General features: G+C 56.7%; 1 protein-coding gene across 4 annotated transcripts in view; it reads right to left on the bottom strand.

Moving 5' to 3' along the window:
• MPRIP (myosin phosphatase Rho interacting protein) overlaps positions 1–17,496 on the bottom strand; it is a 142,152-nt gene that overhangs the window by 3,093 nt on the left and 121,563 nt on the right. Inside the window, exons 16-23 of one of the 4 annotated variants that reach the window (XM_080825802.1) lie at positions 8,527–8,674; positions 7,648–7,765; positions 6,619–6,778; positions 5,467–5,586; positions 4,631–4,717; positions 3,603–3,765; positions 2,554–2,639; positions 1,949–2,014 (exon numbers count right to left, since the gene is read on the bottom strand). In XM_080825802.1, the coding sequence (XP_080681928.1) occupies positions 1,982–2,014; positions 2,554–2,639; positions 3,603–3,765; positions 4,631–4,717; positions 5,467–5,586; positions 6,619–6,778; positions 7,648–7,765; positions 8,527–8,674 (915 nt within the window). In that variant the 3' untranslated portion in view covers positions 1,949–1,981. Of the gene's footprint in view, positions 1–1,948; positions 2,015–2,553; positions 2,640–3,602; positions 3,766–4,630; positions 4,718–5,466; positions 5,587–6,618; positions 6,779–7,647; positions 7,766–8,526; positions 8,675–12,428; positions 16,299–17,496 lie in introns of all 4 variants that reach the window. The other 3 variants (XM_080825803.1, XM_080825800.1, XM_080825801.1) reach the window with 3 other exon arrangements.

The raw sequence follows: 17,496 nt of genomic DNA, 5'->3' as shown, positions 1-17,496 counted from the left end.
CACACAGCACCAATGACAGGTTCCGTTTCTGGGCAACTTCATTCCCCAGTCTTCCTGTGGCGGCGGTCGTGGCAGGGAACTCCAAACATGGTCAGGGAAAGGACAACCACGTGTGAGTGTGAGCACCCGCTGACACTGCGAACAGGTCCAGCCTCGCTTGGCATCACAACACGAGTCCCTAAGGACTCTGCAAGGTCCCGTCTTTCTACAGGCACCAGCGGGACTGTGCCTGCCCAACGACACACCGGAAACTCGGCCAAGCTCAACGTGCACTCATCCTGGGCTTCTTCCCACTCCTGTCTGGGCCTGGCACCTCTGACAGTCTGAGGCTGCCCCGGAGGCCCAGTCAGACCTCTGTGGGTGTGTCTGACAGTTTCCCCACTTTCTACGTTGGTGTTAGCTCTTCCCTAGCTGGCATAAAAGGTTTTCCCAGCGTAGCCCCTGAGAAGGCCCTTATTGATAAAGGTCTTTTCACTGATTTTCTGCCCCTTTGTCCAGATTCTTGTGTATTTTTAATCCCCCACAGGGACTCGGACACACCCAGTCGGACACACACACACACACACACACACACACATCTGTCTTGCTGGGGTGGCCGCACTGCCGCAAGGGTTTCCAGAAGGGAGAGAGCAGAAGTTTTTCACTGACTGTCATTTAGAGGCATGGGCACAAGGCCTAAATCACTAACAGTGAACTTACAACAGCTACAGTTCAACCTCAAATAGAAAATAGAATCTTTGATAAGAAAACCATAAAGCAAAGAACAAGTTTTACTTTTGCTAAACAGAATGATTTTCATGTTTACAGAAAAAGCCCAAACCAAGTTTACAATCAAACCTAAGCCACATTTGGTTATAATGATTTGTGGCTATAGAAGAACAAATATAAACCAAACTGACTAGATTCAAGATACTTGAGATTTTCTTAGAAGTATTCCTAAAGCAAACCCATGTCACCCAAGCCCCTGGGCTCGTGTCCCTTAGCCAGAGGACGTTGGCCTGCGGCTCCCGCCTGAGTGAGCCGTAGGCACGTAAACAAGATGAGCCGTGCCGTGCAGCCCTGGGCTCATGTCAGTGTCCCCTGTTCCAGGAGCACGGCCCAGTCCTGGGGTTCTTCCTGCTGCCCTTAACCTTCTCGTCAGAGCACGAGATGAAGTCAGCTCGGCCGGAAGCACGCTCTGGAGGGAGCGGCTGTGCACCTGGACGCACGGTCTGGTGTGGGGACTGGGGCACTCCAGGCTGGGGCCCACCGTCCTCCTGCATGTTTGCCAATAGGCTAATGTTTCTCATTTCTCAGGCAGCACCTCGGTGCCCCTGCCTCCTTTCTTTATACCTCTGCCATCCCTGGCACCCAGAGAGAAGCTTTTGTTTTGTTCCAACAAAACCCAAAAAGGTGCCAGTAACCCTTCAGCCCCAGTCCCCCCAAGTCCTCTCACTCTGCTGAGCTGCTTCCCCGGCTATGCCCACAAGGCACTGGCTCCCTGAAACCCAGGTTCTGTCCTGCCTTGGCCTGTGAACTGAGTCGGTGGGGGTTCTGAGCGATGGGACACTCTGCTTGTCAGTGGCTGCTGGGTCTCTCTCAGCGCCGCTCCTGACAGAGGGCAAGATGGGTTTCCCCAGAGAACGTGGAATGCACAGATCAATCGTCACGCACGCTCATCAGTGCCAGGGGCCGCTCACAGGCCCACGCCTACCCGAGATGCTGCTGCTACGGGCCACCTGACAAGCTGGGGGGAGCCCCCTCAGCAAAGGGTCAACTCTGGTAAGAGGTTAAAGGGCCAGTGAAGTCCCCAGAACAGGTTACAGAGACTGACCAGGACGGTGTATGTGCTTGCCGGAGCAGATAAAGGAACAATGACACAGGAGCTTGCTGTGGAGGTGTGAGCCGTGCATGCAGGCAGCCGCCCCCTCGAAGGTGGCAGGTGGGTGGGTGGTGAGAGGTGGTTTACCTACACGACAGGGGACCTGGAAGCGGGCTCGTTTCAGTTATCCCATGAGACCTGCTCAATTACGGACTGTCAGAGGAAAGAGCAAAAAATAAGATACACACACAATAAATCCTAAATGCAACATGCTCATCACTCCCACCCTCCGCCCGTCCTACCCGCAGAGAGGCGCGCAGCGGGCAGGGGACACGCTGGGGGGTGCTACGCTGTGGCTGGGAGAGGAGGTGTAGGCTGCTTCCTCTCCGGAAGGTAGGTGGCATCAGGATTAAACGAGGGCCATGTGAAGAAGTACAGACAGAGTGGGACGGGCCCAGGGGGGTCTGGGGGAAAAATCTGGCCTCGGAGGTCCAAAGTCGAGTTCACTCCAAGCCCTGCTTCTTTCTTGTAGGCCTGGCCCCTCAACCGTCACTGTCAGAAGTCAGTTCCACTTTGGCATGAAGGAGACACAGCGCTCGAAGCCGCCAGAACTGGCCCAGAAGGTAGGCATGTGGAGCCAGAGGAGTTCTGGGACGGGGGACCCCCTGCTGCGGCCCGTGGTGGGCTCTGACTCTGGCTCCTCTCTAACGTCCAAGAGCCCCACACACCCTGGGCCTGCACCCCAGACTCACCTTGGACCTGATGTTTCGGAGTTGCCGGCTGACACAGGATCTGTCTTTCTTTAAGAAGTCAGGGTTGCTTTTAGATTTCATTATATCTGAAGGAACAAATAGATCCATTACTTTCGTTTTATAAAACCTTGTGGAACCAGACACAATGTTTAAACATCTCCTAGGCTTACTGTTACCACCACACACCTATGGCATTTCCTTAAACAACTTTAACAGAAAACAAAGCCAATGACCATACAACACACTAGTTCCTTCTGGGAGCATGCAAAGCACCAGACTGGCCAGAAGGCACGCGTGTGGCCCCGCACCAGGCTCCTGCCGCCTGTGTCTGCACGGCGCGGGGCGGGAGGGCGTGGGTTAGGACCCTCTGTCTGGGGCTGCTGCACGGACCCACTGCCCCATTACTTATTTACTGACCCCCCTCCTCCTGGCAACCCAGCAGTGTCATAAAGCAGAAGAGCGAGAGTCACAATCCACTCCCACTGAGACAACCACCACTCAGTTTGGGGTAAAGTCCTTCGGACTTCTTAAATACGGCTTCCAACCCAATGTACACTGGGTGCCCCCATGCCATGTGTCCTGCTGGGGCAGGGCTTCTACTTTGTATAGCTACTGATCTCTTTCCACATCCAAACAGAAGCCTCCACCTTGTTTCTCTTAAGAACGGCTGGTATTTCACCGTGTCATGAAGCTCCATCTGCGGCAAGTTTCCTTGATCGCACATTTCCTTGCACTCGTTCTTCAGAAGGTCAACTGGCAGCTCACAGGACCTACGCACTCCCCCGCCGAAAATGCTAAGCCTTCCTCTCTCTGTGGCCCGGGCCACCCTGGGGTCCCCCTCAGAGCAGCCACTGTTGTCACCTGGCGACCTAGCTTCCAGAGTTAGTCTATAGTTTGATTCTGAGTGGTGCTCGGGTATCGCCTGATTCCAGAAAGACAGCCGACTCGTCCTCCAATGGCTACTCAAGTGACCTTGTCCCTACCTACCCGCCAGCACCACCGCGGTCACGAACGCCTGGCTGGCTGAGCGGAAACAGTCTGGAACTCACCGTATCCTGACACGGGGGTGTTTTCCGGGGATTTTTCACCCAGTGCTTCCGTCGCTGCTTTCAGCTGCTCTTTCAACCTGCTGATGTCACAGTCGGCCTTTGCCCTCACAATACTGAGCTCTGTGTAGATGTCCTTGTACTTGTCACTAGCGTACTTCTTGTCCTTGGGGATAAGGGCAGAAGCAAGCGGAGGTTAGGGCCAGGCTGGGCAGTCCGTCTCCCTGGGGCGGGAACGCGCTGCAGAATGACCGGGGGCTGCCATCTGCAGCCGGGAGGCAGGCGGACGCCCGTCTTCCAGAGGCCGACACTCAGCGTGAAGTGAAACAGGCACAGCCCAGAGTCTCTGCCGGATGCAAGGCGAGCCTCCCCAGGAGCTCTGGCCAACACAGGCATGGCCCTGACCCACGGCAGACCTCTTGGAAAAACCCTCTGTCTCGGATTTCCTTTTTTTTTTTTTTTTTTAAAAGATTTTATTTACTTATTTGAGAGAGAAAGCGTGTGAGCATGATCTGGGGGGAGAGGCAGACGGAGAGCGAGAGGCAGACTCCCCACTGAGCAGGGAGCCCGACAAGGGGATCGATGCCAGGACTCTGGTATCATGACCTGAGCTGCAGGCAGATGCTTAACCGACTGAGCCACCCAGATGGCCCCTGTCTTGGACTTCCTAAGTGACTGAATGGCCACCAGGGCTTCCATCATCTCCTCCCTGCTTGCAAGAATGCCCTGGTGGAGGCAGGTGGACTTCGCCAAGCTCTCACCTTCCAGGACATTTGTCTCTGGTCTCTCGGTCCCTGCCAAAGCCCAGAGGAGGCATGGAGGACAGGGACCTCAGTTTTACTACACCTGCTGACAGGCTGGTATTTTAATTTGAGCTGAATTTTGAAATCACATTCCCCGTAAGAGTGAAATCTGCTCCAGAAGAGCCCACAGTTTGAGTGCACAAGGGCTTCTGTGGGCTCTGGAGACCGGCGTCCCCCTCAGCCCCGAGCCCATCCTCAGACCTGTCTCCCACCGGGAGGCGCCATTACCCGCAACGCCGTCTGTAGCTCGTCCTTGAGAGAGCTGATCTCCTGCTTCAGGTACTGTATTTCTGACTCCTTGACCCGCAGTAAGACCTAGAATAACAGGAATTAGGGGCTGACATTAGGAGCAAAGGGACTTCCAGAGTCTTGAAAGCAAAGATGAGGGCATGAGGGCCGAGCAGGGAACCTGCCCCCTCCCCGGGGACATGCAACCACCAATGCCAGCAAATAAACTGACCGTGGCTAACAGGTGACCCATCACATACAGAAACAGCAAGAAACCACTGCGATTCCTCCTGGACCCGAGCACCCTGCTCTTCAGCCCGTGGGGCCGCAGTGAGTGCTCAGGCTGGGGACCAGGAAAGCACCCTGCTCAAACTGTCGGACTCACTCAGCCTCTCTCACGTCACTGAGCAGATGTTCACGATAAAACGCGAACTAAATAGGGAAAAATCTAAGTGCTTTTATAGAAAGACATAAGAATCAATCATTCTGACTTAAAATAAACCTTGCTGCCCCTGAGTAACACGGCGCTCGGGACCGTGAGCAGCTGTGGTGCTCACAGGGCTAGTAAATGTTTCCCTTCTGTAGTGAGGCAGGAACTGTGGGTATGGGGTTAGAGCACCCTGTGGCCTCCTCCCGAGGGGACCCCACTCCTGCCGTGCACCCACAATGCCTGGCAGCTATTCTCTTTTGCTGCCTGGGGGATTTGCATCCTTCCACATCCTTCTTGCTGTCTCCAGTGCTCATCCCTGCCATGACCCCATAAGCTGAGGCCACCTCTTGGTCCCCGCCTGGGGTATGCGTGGTTCAGAGCGGGGTGAAGGGGCTCCGAGCAGTACCTCTAACTCATAGGCATCCTTGCCCTGTGTGAGCGGGGAGCCAGCGGCCTCTCCGCCCGCGTCCCCGGTCAGCAGTGTCCGTAACCGTGCGATCTCCGCAGCCAGGCGGTTGTTCAGCTCCTGTGGGACAGCAACACAGCAAGGACGGAGGCTTCACAGAGCTGCCTGGGGGCAGCACTGACACCACACAAGCGGGAGCGGCCAGTTTCTCACAGAAGAGGTGGACGGGTGTAAGTAGAGGGGCCACAGGCAGGGCCGATGCACACTGCGGTCATGGGCAAGGCGGCCACTGCCTGTAACGGATGACCCTGCGACAGCCGTTCACGTGCGCTCTGTGTTTGTGGAATAGCGTACACCGAGTTCCATAATCCTCACTACCTTTTTGTCACCATAACTAGTATCCATACGTGTCACGGCTTGTCCAACTTGAGTTTCTGTAGGGTTGGGCCCTCTTGGCACCTTCGCCGCTCCCTTTCTGTACCTTGTTTCCAATTGATACGTGGTCATTAGGCCACTGCGGTGACTACGGGGAACCAGTCCTGCCAGAGCGCCTCATACGGGGTGAGTGTGGGCCCAGAGGCTTTGAGCCTGCAGCTGGCCAACATGTCCATGTACTCAGTGCCGGGGGAGGACGAGCCAGGAGTCATGCACACAGCGGTCCAAGTGGTAAGCCAGAAAAGCTTTTGACAAACTAAACCTACCTCGAGTCTTTCCCCTTGCCAGGATTTTAAATGCACCCCAATTCTCTGAAGAACAGGCAAATTTTAAGAGAATGATCTGACCCCCAAAAATGTGAATAGTGTAGAGTTTTGACTGGGGGACGTTTAAACATGGTCCCAGCCTTGGGGACAGGAGGTCTGGACCAGGTGCAATGACCCTCCCTCTCAGGCCCTGCCCTGCAGTGACGAAGCAGAAATCCAGAAATGCTCAGGAGACATCTCAGAGATCCCAGTAGGGCTACAGTCCAAAGGAGTCCAAATTTAAACAGCTCGTTCACGAGCTCCCCCATCTGCAGTGAGTTTCTGTCACCGTTCTGGGCAATGTCAGACATCAGGGAGATGCCTGCAGATGGGGCGGCCACTCCGACCCAGGGCCGCCTCAGGTGAGGCCCAGCCCCCCACTCCGGCATAGCGCCCCGGGGCACAGGCTCACCTGATTGTGGGCGTTGAGCTCCTGGTTCTCACGCTGGCACTGCCGCAGGGCCTGGCGCTCGGCCTCCAGTGCCTGGGCCAGGTGGGCATTCTCCAGGCACTTCTGGGAGTACTGCTCCGAGAGGACCTCCAGCTCCCGTTGCACTGACTGCAACTCCTCCCTGGGGAGAAGGCACGGCTCACCCCTCTGCCTGCACGCCTGGGTCAGGCCTCTAAAAGGCCCTGCGAGTCCCTGTCACGAAACTTGAGGAACGACAAGACACAACGCAAAGAGCCGAGCAGAGGGCAGGTCCCGTGCATTCTGTGGTCTCAGCGAATTTGGACCCAGCTAAAAAAGGGACAACCTCGAAGTACTGCAGGCTTACAGACTCTCTCCTGCATCCTTCCCTGCATCTTTTTTTTTTCTTTTAAGATTTTATTTATTTGACAGAGAGAGAGAGAGATCACAAGTAGGCAGAACAGAAGGCAGACGCAGAGGGGGAAGCAGGATTCCTGCTGAGCAGAGAGCCCGATGCAGGGCTTGATCCCAGGACCCTGAGATCATGACCTGAGCCGAAGGCAGAGGCTTAACCCACTGAGCCACCCCGGCGCCCCAACCTGCACCTCTTTCAAGGAGCTTAACGGTCCCACACACAGAACCCCCATGATGCCAGGAGAGAAGTCACACTCGTGATCTGTTTTCAACACTAACTTCTGAGGTGCTCTGTGTCTGATATGCCAGGACCAGGCTCTATCCACGCTCAGAAAATCAAAGCCTCGTGACGTTGTTCTCGGTCACCCCGGACCCCTTGGAAAAGACTGCTTCTTCCACTTGCAGAACCAAGGACGACTCTGGGATGGTGTTCAGCCCCTCGGGAAGGGCGGCTCAGAGCTGCCTCAGAACCCTCAGGCCTCCACCACTGCCCACCCTCGAGACCCATGTCTTTGTGGCTCTTAGGAAGACACAGGAAAGGTGCCGCTTCCCACCCGCAGGGCTTCCCTCCAGCCTGGCCCGAAAGGGCCGCCTCCTGTAGGCAGGAAGCTGACTCACAAGTACTGTCGTCGTAGGGCCTCGATGTCGGAGTTGATGCTGCTGATCTGGGACCTCTGGCTCTTCTCCAGCTCGCGCTCCATCTCCTCCCGGTGGGCATTCTTCATGGCTTCAATGGCTGTAGGCAAGGATGTGGCCATCAGCATGAGAGGCTCGAGGCAGCAGGGGTGTGGGGGCGGGAGGCAAGATGGACAGGACGGCGTGTTTGCCCATTGTTAATGCAAAGTCCACGAGTGGTCAGGCTGGCCTCTCTCTCCCAGACCGAATTTCAGCAGACACCAGCCAAGGAATTCCCAGGGAACTCCCACCACAAAAGGGATACAGGTTTTTTGGTTTTTTTTTTTAATGTTAGAAGCAAGCCAAACTGATGAAATAAATGTCAACGTTAAAAACACGCACAAGTTTATAAAACAAGCAAGCTTTCAGGCTGGTAGGTTTTGTTCTTCACCCCAAAATGCCAGCACCATAAAGCACCATCACAGAAAGGGACGGTAACACACAACCGACGGCACCAGGCTTGCTTGGGGCAGAGCGCGTCGGCTCGGCGGCCAAGTCTGTCACCGGGCAGGAGCGGCAGCAACGCTGCGCTGATATTCTTGGCACCGCAGGCGGAGGTGGTCTTATGTGGTCCGAGGGCAATGGCACCGACGGGACTAGGGCGGCTGGGGACAGCCCTTCAGGTGTAGCTGGGGATGCCGGGCCCGGGCTCGTAAGCTCTCAGAGGGCCCCTGAAAGCAGCCTCTCCCTCGGAAGGAACCGTCACAGGCTAGCCTTGGATAACCAAGCTGCAACCTCAGCCAAGAGGCGGCACCAAGGCGGCTCGCAGCCGAACTGTGCGGTCAGCTCGGGAAGCCTGCCGCCGCCCAGCCTGACTCCCACCTGAGATAGTGGCCGCTGTCTCCTCGGCTAGGAGGCGATCCTTCTCCTCTCGAAGCTTCTCCAGCTCCCGCTGGTGCTGCCTCTGCAGGTCCTCAATCTTCTTCTGGTGCGTTTCTTCCATGGCTGCAAACCCTCGCTCGCACGTGGCCTGTAAGATGCAAAAGGGACTCCATGGATTTTTTTCTTTAATCCTGCGATGAGTGTTCTGTTTATCTCGAAGCCAGCAGCCCGGCCCCTCGAGGCTCCCTGGTCCAGACAGCACGCTCCCTGACACGGAACACAGAGCCAGCGGGGCTATCCGATGGCTGTCTGCATTGCAGACGCTCACTGACACTACTGGGCATTATGCTACTGGAGCATTTGGGAAAGAGAGTTTACACCTTATTGGGGTGATTGTTCTGAATCCGTGGAAAGTCCATACGGTGGGTGGCTGCACTGGAATTTAAAATAGCCGATCCCGGGCCTTTACAGAATCACAGCTAGGCGGGACTGAGCAGAGGGAGTGAGAAGAGAGTAAACGTACGGAGGCTGGCTGGGTCTGGTTTGAGTTACACAGCAAGAAGCTTTCAGCACTAGACCAGGCCATTTCATAAATGCATCTTTCTCGGCTCTCAGAGGGAGCTGACACCATCCTGTGAATGACAGGTATCCCAGTGGCCGGGCCCTACCACTAACCAGCTGGCCATCTTTGCCTGGCATCCACTGAGGGAATCGATTAGGCTACATGATCTCTTCTCTTCCAGCCTGCACCTTCCTTCTTCCCTTTTTTTTAAATTTTTTTATTTTTATTTATTTGTCAGAGTGAGAGAGAGAGAGAGAGAGTGAGCGAGCACTGGCAGATGGAGGCAGAGGGAGAAGCAGGCTCCCTGCCGAGCAAGGAGCCCGATGTGGGACTGGATCCCAGGATGCTGGGATCATGACCTGAGCCGAAGGCAGCTGCCCAACCAACTGAGCCACCCAGGCGTCCCTTCCTTCTTCCTTTTGCAAGGAGTACAAACAAGGGTGCCAATTAACTAACTGAAAAGAGATACACAGCAGAACCGCTCTCCACACTGGTCCGTGCCGTGTTACAATGCAGGCTGGATTATTACCTACACATTTGTATAGGGGAGGGACAGAGGCGCCCCTAAAATGGTTCCAACCAACCCACAGGTTGGTTGAGAAACCCAGGCCTGGCTTAGCAGAGTGCTCTGACCAAAGGGGCAGGGGACCGTGTCACAGCTGTGAAGGCGTATGTGTAGCTGTTCTGTGCACGGAGGCACACTTGTATATAAATCCCTTGCCACATCTCTTCCAAAGTAGGGAATCAGGCTTTTTAGTGATTTTTTAAAAACCAGAAGAGTATGGAGAACAGCCAGGTTACATTCCAAATGCAAAGCGGGGTGGGAAGCTCCTCCCTCCTGACCTATGCTACTTGCTCAGTCTTCTTGCACCTGGATTCAAGAAAGGGTAAGAAATCAAATCACCACACTTGGGTGTCCTGGTCTGAGCCCCCACAGTAACTGATGGGCCTGTCTGAGATACCCCAATGTTTTCGAACAGTCTGGCCTTCACTCAAACAGACTGGCTGCGACTGGGCCAAAGGTCTTAATTGTTGTCCACCACTGACTGGGCATTCCTTCTCCCGGGCAGCTCCCACCTGGAAGCTGCCGGCCTCCTCTCACTGCCGCACAGGACAGCTGGAGGAGTCCTGGGGCTGTGGCTCCCAGCCCTCGGCCCGTCCCAGCCCCTCATCTTCCCTCCTGCGTGCTTTCGTTCACAGTGAGCACACAGCTAGTTGGTCTTTCAGGGTTTAGTTGGATTGGATGGCTTTAGAATATTTAAAGCTAAGGGTGAAAATTCTTTCTACACAAATACTGAATAAGCTTTAAAGACCAGCTGCTTTCTTGGACAGCACACGTGTTAAAATCATTCACCCAGAAACACATTTGGATTTTTAAGCCGGTATTCCCGGCCCAGTTCCTCGATGGCTACCGTGCAGAGTCGTCAGGGAAGGTGGCAGCCTGCAGTGGTCAGAGAGGGGCTGTGAGCCAAGACCCTGGTCTCCCCAACCCCAGGCAAAACTGCACCAAGCCCCGGCTACTGGTCAGAGGCTCTCGAGAGCGCTAACTGTAATTGCTGGGTCTCTAGGTCTCTAGGGCCGCAATGAGAACAGCACGGACGGGCCGGACACTCACAGGTACACGACAGAGGCAGCACAGAGCGCAGCAGCAGCAGCGCGGCCCCCAGAGACAGGCGATCAGAAGCCCCCAACCCCGTTTCTTGCTCACTAATCACACCAGGCCACCAGTGTGGGCCTTATCTGTCCCGCTGACTGACACGGGGGCTGAGACTGCCTCACCGCCCAGGGGCTCTGTGGAGCAGAGACGAAGCTGTTCACTGGAGGGCAGGGAGCCCTCGGCTCCCAGGGAGCCCAAGGCGTGTCTGTGCCTGGGTCCCTGGCCACAGACCTGCGCGGTGTCACGGGAAGCAGCGGGATGCTCTGCTGGGAGGGCACTAGGAGCTGGTGTTTGTGCGAGTTTCTTTTAAAGGTGGGCCTGGCCCATCCGAGTCCTGCGCTCACATGCACAGGCCACCGTGGGGGCACCATTTGTGCACTTCTGGAGAACAGCCCTTGAAGCTGTCTCACGATTCCTAACCATTTTCAAAAGGTTCTGACTTGGGAAAAGAACAGTGAGAATGGGCTCTTGGCCGTCCGAGAGCTTGCTGATGACCACATGTGCTCAGCTCTGGCCAGTGGGCCGTGTCATCGCCCAGAGGTAAAGAAGACACTGCTGCTGACTCCCAGCATGTCTGTCCCCTGCTTTCAGAGCAACAGAAAACAGCAGTGCGGGCGTCCTGCCGGAAAGCAGCATTAGCGCCACGTCTGGCAGGAGTAGCCGAGCAGGTGCCTAAACCCTGGGGGCCAGCTCTGTGCACGGGCAGGCTGAGGCGCCACTGGAGCAGGGGCCTGACTGGGGACGGAGGGCTTTCGAGGAGCCCGGCCATTTACTGTGCCGCAGCAAGGGACGGTGCGGAGTTCAAGAGGCTAATGTCGAGAAGCTTCGGGGAAGTTCTGGGCAGCCAGGCAGCATGCACGCAGGCAGGCCTCTTTAGCTCTGAAGGGGCTGGACGAGACCTGGACCGGCCCACACAGCCCACGGCCCCCAGGAGCCTGGGAAGGTCAACTTTACATGCTAGGGCCTGGGTATTCCTCCTAATGAGGCGGAGTGCGAAACAGGGAAGGAGAGCATTTCTCACAGCCCTCAGGGAAGGAGTACCAGCGGCCGAGAGGCATGCTCAGGAGGAAAGCCCTTCTTCCACAGAGTGCCCATTAAATGCCAGTGCCCCACAGGAAGTTGGACAGGAGAGTAACCCTTGACACTGTTTTGCAAATATCCCCATCTTTTGGGAACCCCAACTCTGCCCTCTTAGGGGAGTCAGGAGATAGCTCTCTAAGGGAGCTTCTGGCCTGTCTCTCCTGAGTTCTTCCCAGGTCTGCATCTACACTGGCCTGGAGTGGGTTCTGTGGGGGTAGAAGAGAGGGTGAGCCTGGGACGGAACAGCAAAGGCTTCCTCTGCTGGAGGCACTGGGAGGAACCAGGCAGAGGGGTGATGGGGGGTGACCATGCTCCCTCTCTCACGGTGCTCCTGTTCTCCTTCCAGCAGTCCTCCTTGGGGGTGGGGCGGATGTTGAACAGGAGGCTAGACCCTCGCCCTGACCCTGCTCTGAGACCACACCACGCCAGCGAGGAGTCAGGGGAGGGACAGTATCAACCTGACTCTGCTTGCACAGTAACTCAGAGCCGAGAACCGTGTCTCGGCTCTACCCGAGAGCCCTGTCTGCCAGACACTGCCCCTGCTCCCCAGCAGAGCAACACCTGCCCCTCCACTGCCTTGAAAATCAAATGATGCTGCAGAACCTTAAGGTTCTCAAAGTCCTTCTGGTACTTCTCCCGCAACGTGGCCGCGTCGCCCTCCAGGTCCTTGTGCTCCAGCTCCTCCCGCATGATGTCCATCTGGGCCTCCAGCTCCTGGATGCGCTCCCTCAGCCCCGTCATGGAGTCGGCCTCTCCCTTGGTGGCCTGCAGGGCCCCCTGGGGCTGGCTGGCAGGCCAGCTGGAGGAGGGGCACTGGTGGGGGCTTCCCGGGGGCCCGGGGGCCGGCGGGGCTTCGGGCAGCTGGCGCTGGTAGTGGCGCAGGGCCTCCTGCAGGCCCCGCAAGCTTTGTGAGTAGTGCTCCTGCAAGGTCCGAAGCTCCTCCTCGTGGATGGTCTGCAGCTCTTTGATCTTGAGCTGGAACTTGTCCTCCAGGCTCTGCATCTGCTCCACGTGGTGCCGCTCCATGTCCTGCCGGTCTCTGACTGAGGCATCCAGCTGGCTCAGGACCCGGCTGTGCTCGGCCTGCAGCGTGTCCCCTGCTCGGTTCAGCTGCTCCACCACACACCTGATCTCTTCCTCGTACCTCCCCTGCAGGGCGAACATGTTCTCACTGTGCTTGCTTTCCACTTCTTCCAGACGCCTCTGCTGATGGCCCAGCTGGGTGACCTTAGCCTTGAGCTCGGCATTTTCCCTCTCAACAATGGCAATCACTTCCAGGTACTCGCTCTTCTGCTTCCGGAGAAGATCCTCGTACTCCTCCCTCAGGGCCCCGACCACTCGCTCGTGCTCCTCACAGGAGGCCCCCGCACCCTGCCAGGACTCCTTGTAGCACCGGAGCTCCTTTTCATACTCCAGCCGGATTTTGCAGGCTGCATAACACACCTGCGCCTGAATAATTGCATCCTGAACTAATAATGAAGAATACTGACCGAGGCCTCCCAGGTACGTGTTATAGGAGAGATTCTGGGATGCCTGGAGAAGCTTCTGACAATCTCTGACCGACTCCACAGGGGGAAGTGAGGTTAAAGCGGCAGATATCTCCCCCAAGAGGCTGGCCTTATCTTTGAGCTGCAGGGCGAGTTCTTCTTGAATAGCAACAAGGGCTCCAGAGCTCTGGTCGGACACGTAGAAGGGCTCCCGGGAGCAGGCGGCTTCCTGAGGAGTCAGTACTTCTCCTAATGGGCTCGGGTCCCAGGATGCCTGCATGCCTCCTTCAACGCCCGCGGGAAGCTTGAGAGCTTCTGAGACCTGCTGCATCACTCTCTCAAAGTCGGGGGTCCGGTAGGCTCCCAGGATGTCCCCTAGCACGCGCTTGTGCTGCTGCAGGGCCACCTGGGTGCCCTGGAGGGTCTCCTGGATGCTCTGTAACCGTCGGTGGAAGGACTCCCTCACCGACTGCAGCGCGAAGCTGAGCTCTGCCCTGACCCACGTGGCGTCGGCCAGGGCGGGGACCAGGGTTGGTGGGACGCTCTGCTGCCCACCTCCCACTGCGCCGGCGGCCTCTCCGCCCAGCGTTCCCAGGTGCTTACTCAGGGACTCGACCTGGCTCCAGAATTCGCCATCCACCAGCACCTTCTTAGCCCAGGTGTCTGCTGGGGCCCCAGGGCAGAGAGCTGCACTTTCAGGTTCCACAGGCCACTTTCCCGACTGAGAAATCTCGTGGAGAACACGTGAGATATCCGATGTTGTGTTTTTTAAGGAGTCCGCTATTTGGTTTATCAGTGAGGCTTCCAGAGCTATCTGATGGGAAAGGAGCTTCAGCTGCTCCTGCTCCGTCAGTTCAGGCCGGAGCATCGGCTGCGAGATCGCCTTCCCTAGCTCCACGAAATGAGCTTCCTCTGGCTGGGCCTGGGCTGCGCTGTCCACAGGAGCTGGCCAGGGGCTCGGGCCCTGGATAGCGCTGACAAGCGTGCCCTCCACGGTGGCCAGGGGGCCCGTGCCCGAGTCCTGCGCGTCCTCTGGGCTGGCCACTGGCAGGGATCGCAGCTGTTCTCGGCAGTTTTCTAAGCAAGCCAGAGCCTGGCTGTTTTTCACCTGGAAGTCGCCGAGCTCCCCGACGTGACTGTCAACGAGCTGGGCCCTCAGCTGTCTCTCCTGCTCCAGCTGGGAGGCCAGCGCTCCGACCTGCAGCAGGCTGGCGCGGAGCTGCTCGCGGAGCCGCGCCTCTGTGCCGGCCCACTGCTGGTGCAGCGCGAGCAGGGCCTCCTGGCTCTGGCCCTGCTGGCTCTCCAGCTTCACTGTCACATCCTTGAGCTTCTCCTCCGTGATGTAGAGCTTGGTCTCCAGGGAGTGTATTATGGAGAGATACGTGTCGGAGTCGCTGGTCGCAGGGAGAGAGCTAGGGGTGGCCTCTGATGACATGCTCTCCTCTGAGGGTGAGCGGTCCTGGCTGGTGTCAGAGGACGTGCTGCTGGTCCAGGTCTTCTCGGACCCATCAGGGTGCGTGTATTTTTGGCACTGAATTGTGGAGAACCGGATCCTTTGCCTTTTGACACCAGGAACTCCCTGGTCAGGTTTTGCTGTGCTTGGAGGGTGTCCCTCCCTGTCCGGCACCTCCGACTTCAGAGAGCCCATGCTCTCTTCTCTCTGGGGGCTGCCGCTGCCACGCTCCTCCCCCAGAGCCACCCCTGGGGCCTCATCCTCGAGCCTGGGATGTGGGAAGGCCGGGGCTGTGCCAGCAGCTTGGAGCTGCAGGCCCGACAGCACGGTGCTGTCCTCTGCCTCTTCCGGGCAGCTCCGTGGCTCCTCCACGTCCTCTGAAGACTCCTTTACAAATCTCCTTAAAATTTCTTCCTTTGCCTGGAGCTTCATTTCTGTTTCCTCTAAGCTGCTCCCCAGGGCAACCATTTTAACCAAAGCCTCATTGAGGTCCTGATCTTTCTTTTCCAGAACCTTCTTGTGCATCTCCTTGATGCACTTTAGCTCTTCCTCCTTTTCCTTCAGCAGCGTGTGCATGCTCTGGAGCTGGCCGGCCACCCTCCTATAGGAGTGCTCCAGGCTCTGGTAGTCGGCCTCCCTTCCCCTCAGCTTCTCCTGAAGCTCAGCCACGTCCCCGTCAGACAGGGCGACACGATCCATCAGCTCTTGGAACCGCTGCCTGATCAGGTCCCGCTCATCTCTGAGGCTCTGGACGTGCTCGGCCAGCTTCTGGATGCTGGCCTCCTTCATCTCCAGCTGCTCCTCCAGCTGGTGGACCACCTCGCTGCCCTCGCACTTGGCGCTCAGCTTCTCCTTCTGGAGGACCTCCATCTGCTGCTCGTGGTCCTGGAGCTGGTCCTCATAGGCGCTGGCCTTGTCCTCCACCTCCTTCAGGTTCTGCAGCAGCACCTGCTTCTCCTTCTCGCAGCTCTCCAGTAGCAGCTCGTAGTTCCTCTGCAGCTTCTCCTCCATCAGCCTCTGGGCCTGCTCGCTGGCGCCGAGCTGCTGGCTGAGGTCAGCGATGCGCTCCTGCAGCCTCTGCACCTCCTTCTGCCGGTCCCTCTGTAGAGCCTGCTGCGTCTCCAGGTCCCGCAGCTCCTGCGTCTTCTCCAGCAGCAGGGCCTCGGCACTCTTGAGCTTCTGCTCGCTGGCCTGCAGCTGCCCGCTCAGTGCAGCCTCGCTGTGCTGCCATTCCTCCAGCTGCTCCCGGACCTTGTCCTTCTCCAGCTTCAGGTCACCCTTGAGCTTGGCCAGCGCCTGCTCCTTGATGGCGAGCTCGGCGGCGGCATTGCTGAGCCTCGCCTGGAGGCTCCGGATCTCGGCCTCATGGTGCCGGATCGCGTCCTTGGCCTCCCCGTAGCTGCGCTTCAGGGACTGGATCTGCTGCGTGACCAGCTCCTGTCGCTGGCACTGGGCCTCCAGCTCGCTTTGCAGATCCTGGTTGACTCTATGGAGCCTCTGCCAGGCACCGGATGGGGAGGTGGCCACTTCAGTCTTAAAAAAACCGATTAAATACTGGTTAGTACCACTCGGGCCTCCCAGTTCTGAGTGTCACACCTCTGGCCAGGGTCAACCACAGAAAAGCTTCTTGGTGGGTTTGCCTTTTATCCTTGGCATAATTTTTTTTTTTTTTCAATTAAAAAACAAATCCAACAAATCATCTTAGCTTGTTTTGGCAAGTAGCTGCTTTTAGGTAAACAGAACACATGGACAGTCACATCAAACAGCTCTAACCAAGCAGCTTCTAGGACAACGAAATCAAACAGAACTGAATAATGGAGCACACTGATGAGCAAAGGAAGACGGAAGGACAGGAGAACGCTGGGGAGGAGGACAGCGGGAGGAGCAGAGCTTCGGGATCTGTTTGTTTTGCAAAAACAAAAGGTAGAAGACTCTAGGCAACAAACCCTAACAAAGCCGGGAACGCGGTGGGGGTTGCGGGTGGCGGTGCCACTTCCTTCTAGGACGGGGAGAGAAGGAAGGGAGGCAACCGCCCGGGATGCCAGTGAGGTGACATCTGAAGCATTTTCCTTTGGGAAGTGGAGCCCGTCCTCTACAGTAACAGGAAGAACTAATCTCTACCTGCAAGAAGACAAAATGAGGGGAAAACGGAAACCACGGAGTAAAACATAATAATCAACAAAACAAGCAAACCTTCGTGGAATTCAAAGAAAGAGAGTGAAGCGTGCAAGAAACAAAACACAAATGAAACAAAACTCCCCAAACTGAAAGGCATGCAGAAGAGACAGAACTAATTAATGCCGGGGCAAAACCAACATGAACGAGAGTGAGAGAAGCCCAGCCTAAGAATTTGGCCTGCCTGTGGCTCGCTCTAGGTCTGGTCTGCTGGCAGGGAAGCCACAGATGTGACACTCAGTTATAGTAAAGTTACATACACTCCACGCTCCACATCCAAACCATGCAAGCTCCTCCTCCCAGCACCGTTAGTGCAGTGCCCACCCTGAATGGCTCTCCTCCTGACCCTGAACCCCAAAGGCCCCTTGCTCATTCCGAATGACTTGGGGATAAGCATTTTCAAAGCACAAAGGGAGGTTACAAGTCACCAGTTGTTAGACCTAGTGGGGAGGTTTGAAGACACCAGCCCTGCCCAGCTGAGGCTGCAGGGGATGGCCCCGGGCCTTCTGCCTCGGGCTCTGCTGCAGGCTCATGCAATCATCCAGGTTAGACACAG

Source organism: Martes martes (genome assembly GCF_963455335.1).
Source record: "Martes martes genome assembly, chromosome: 16".
Lineage (NCBI taxonomy): Eukaryota > Metazoa > Chordata > Mammalia > Carnivora > Mustelidae > Martes > Martes martes.
This window is presented reverse-complemented; position numbering and strand designations above follow the sequence as displayed.